The sequence below is a fragment of the Oncorhynchus mykiss genome, chromosome 23 (genome assembly GCF_057628025.1).
Source record: "Oncorhynchus mykiss isolate SJ-2025 chromosome 23, ASM5762802v1, whole genome shotgun sequence".
In the NCBI taxonomy this organism is placed as follows: domain Eukaryota; kingdom Metazoa; phylum Chordata; class Actinopteri; order Salmoniformes; family Salmonidae; genus Oncorhynchus; species Oncorhynchus mykiss.
In genome coordinates this window covers 52,338,712-52,340,000 of record NC_143044.1, presented here as the reverse complement: position 1 = coordinate 52,340,000, position 1,289 = coordinate 52,338,712, and the positions used below count along the sequence as shown (strand labels likewise).

Sequence of the window (1,289 nt, the reverse complement as noted above, 5' to 3'; positions counted from 1 at the left end):
ACAATTGTGGAGTGGACCTCAGCCAAGATGCCATATACCTTCCTGTAATCTACAGTATCTTCTTCATCATTGGCACTCCCCTCAATCTGATGGCCCTGTTCGGGCTCTATCGTCTGATCAAGTCTGAAAACGTCTTACCGGTGTACGTGATCAACCTGCTCCTTTCGGATCTCCTCCAACTGTTCACTGTACCTCTATGGATTGACTACTATCGCAGGGGTCACAGCTGGCGATTCGGGTCCACTTCCTGCCAGTTATTGGGGGTCAGTTTCTACATCAGCATTTACACCGGCATTGCCTTCATGTGCATCATCGCTTTGGAGCGCTACTTGGCCATCGCCAAGCCTCTGAGATTCCAAGCATTGAGAAAGCTGAAGTTTGCACGATGGATAGCCCTTAGCATATGGGTTGTGGTAGCCGTGCCTCCATCCATCGTCTTGCATAAAATGCAACCCAACGACAATCACACCCTGTGTATCGAGAGCTACCCTTCCAAGGAGGGGTTCATCATCTACCGATTGATCACCTTATCCCTGTCCTTCATCATCCCTCTCGCCTTCATCGTGATCCTCCACCGGCAGACCCTGAGGTCTTTGTCAGCCATTGGTACCTTGGGAACGGAAGAGAAGCACCGCATCAGGGGGCTTCTCATTCTGCTGATGGTCATCTTCATCCTGGTCCTCGGCCCCTACCACATCACAGGATGCGTGAAGTACATTGGATTGCTTCTCCACGGTGACGCCTGTGAGTGGGAGAAGACAGTGTTTGTGCCCTACCAGCTGGGCAGGGGTTTGCTGAGCCTCAACAGTGTGCTGGACCCCATACTTTATACGTTCCTGAGGAGTGACTTCAGGGCGGCTGCGGGCCATTACCTGCCCTGCCTGAGGAGAATGCAGGAGTCTGTATGCAGGACTGTGAGTCATCAGAGGACCAACACTAAGACCCCTAGTACTCTCTCAGATCACTCTGATTCTATCTAAACCCAAACCAGACATTTTTAACATACCTGTACAGGATGTACAGTACCTAGCTAGATGCTATCTGCTTGTATTATAATGTAATATCCAGGCTTCGAAAAATCATCACCAGGACCACTATTCAAATCAAATCAAATCAAATCAAATGTATTTATATAGCCCTTCGTACATCAGCTGATATCTCAAAGTGCTGTACAGAAACCCAGCCTAAAACCCCAAACAGCAAGCAATGCAGGTGTAGAAGCACGGTGGCTAGGAAAAACTCCCTAGAAAGGCCAAAACCTAGGAAGAAACCTAGAGTCGGAACCAGGC

General features: G+C 49.2%; 1 protein-coding gene across 1 annotated transcript in view; it reads left to right on the top strand.

Annotated features, from left to right (window-relative positions):
- Positions 1 to 1,045, top strand: part of LOC100135993 (G protein-coupled receptor LPSenhR-1) — a 1,909-nt gene extending 864 nt beyond the window's left edge. Inside the window, 1 exon segment of the mRNA NM_001124330.1 lies at positions 1 to 1,045. This exon segment is cut by the window's left edge and continues 58 nt beyond it. Coding sequence (NP_001117802.1) covers positions 1 to 980 — 980 coding nt within the window. The 3' untranslated portion in view covers positions 981 to 1,045.
- The last annotated feature ends 244 nt before the right edge of the window (positions 1,046 to 1,289 follow it).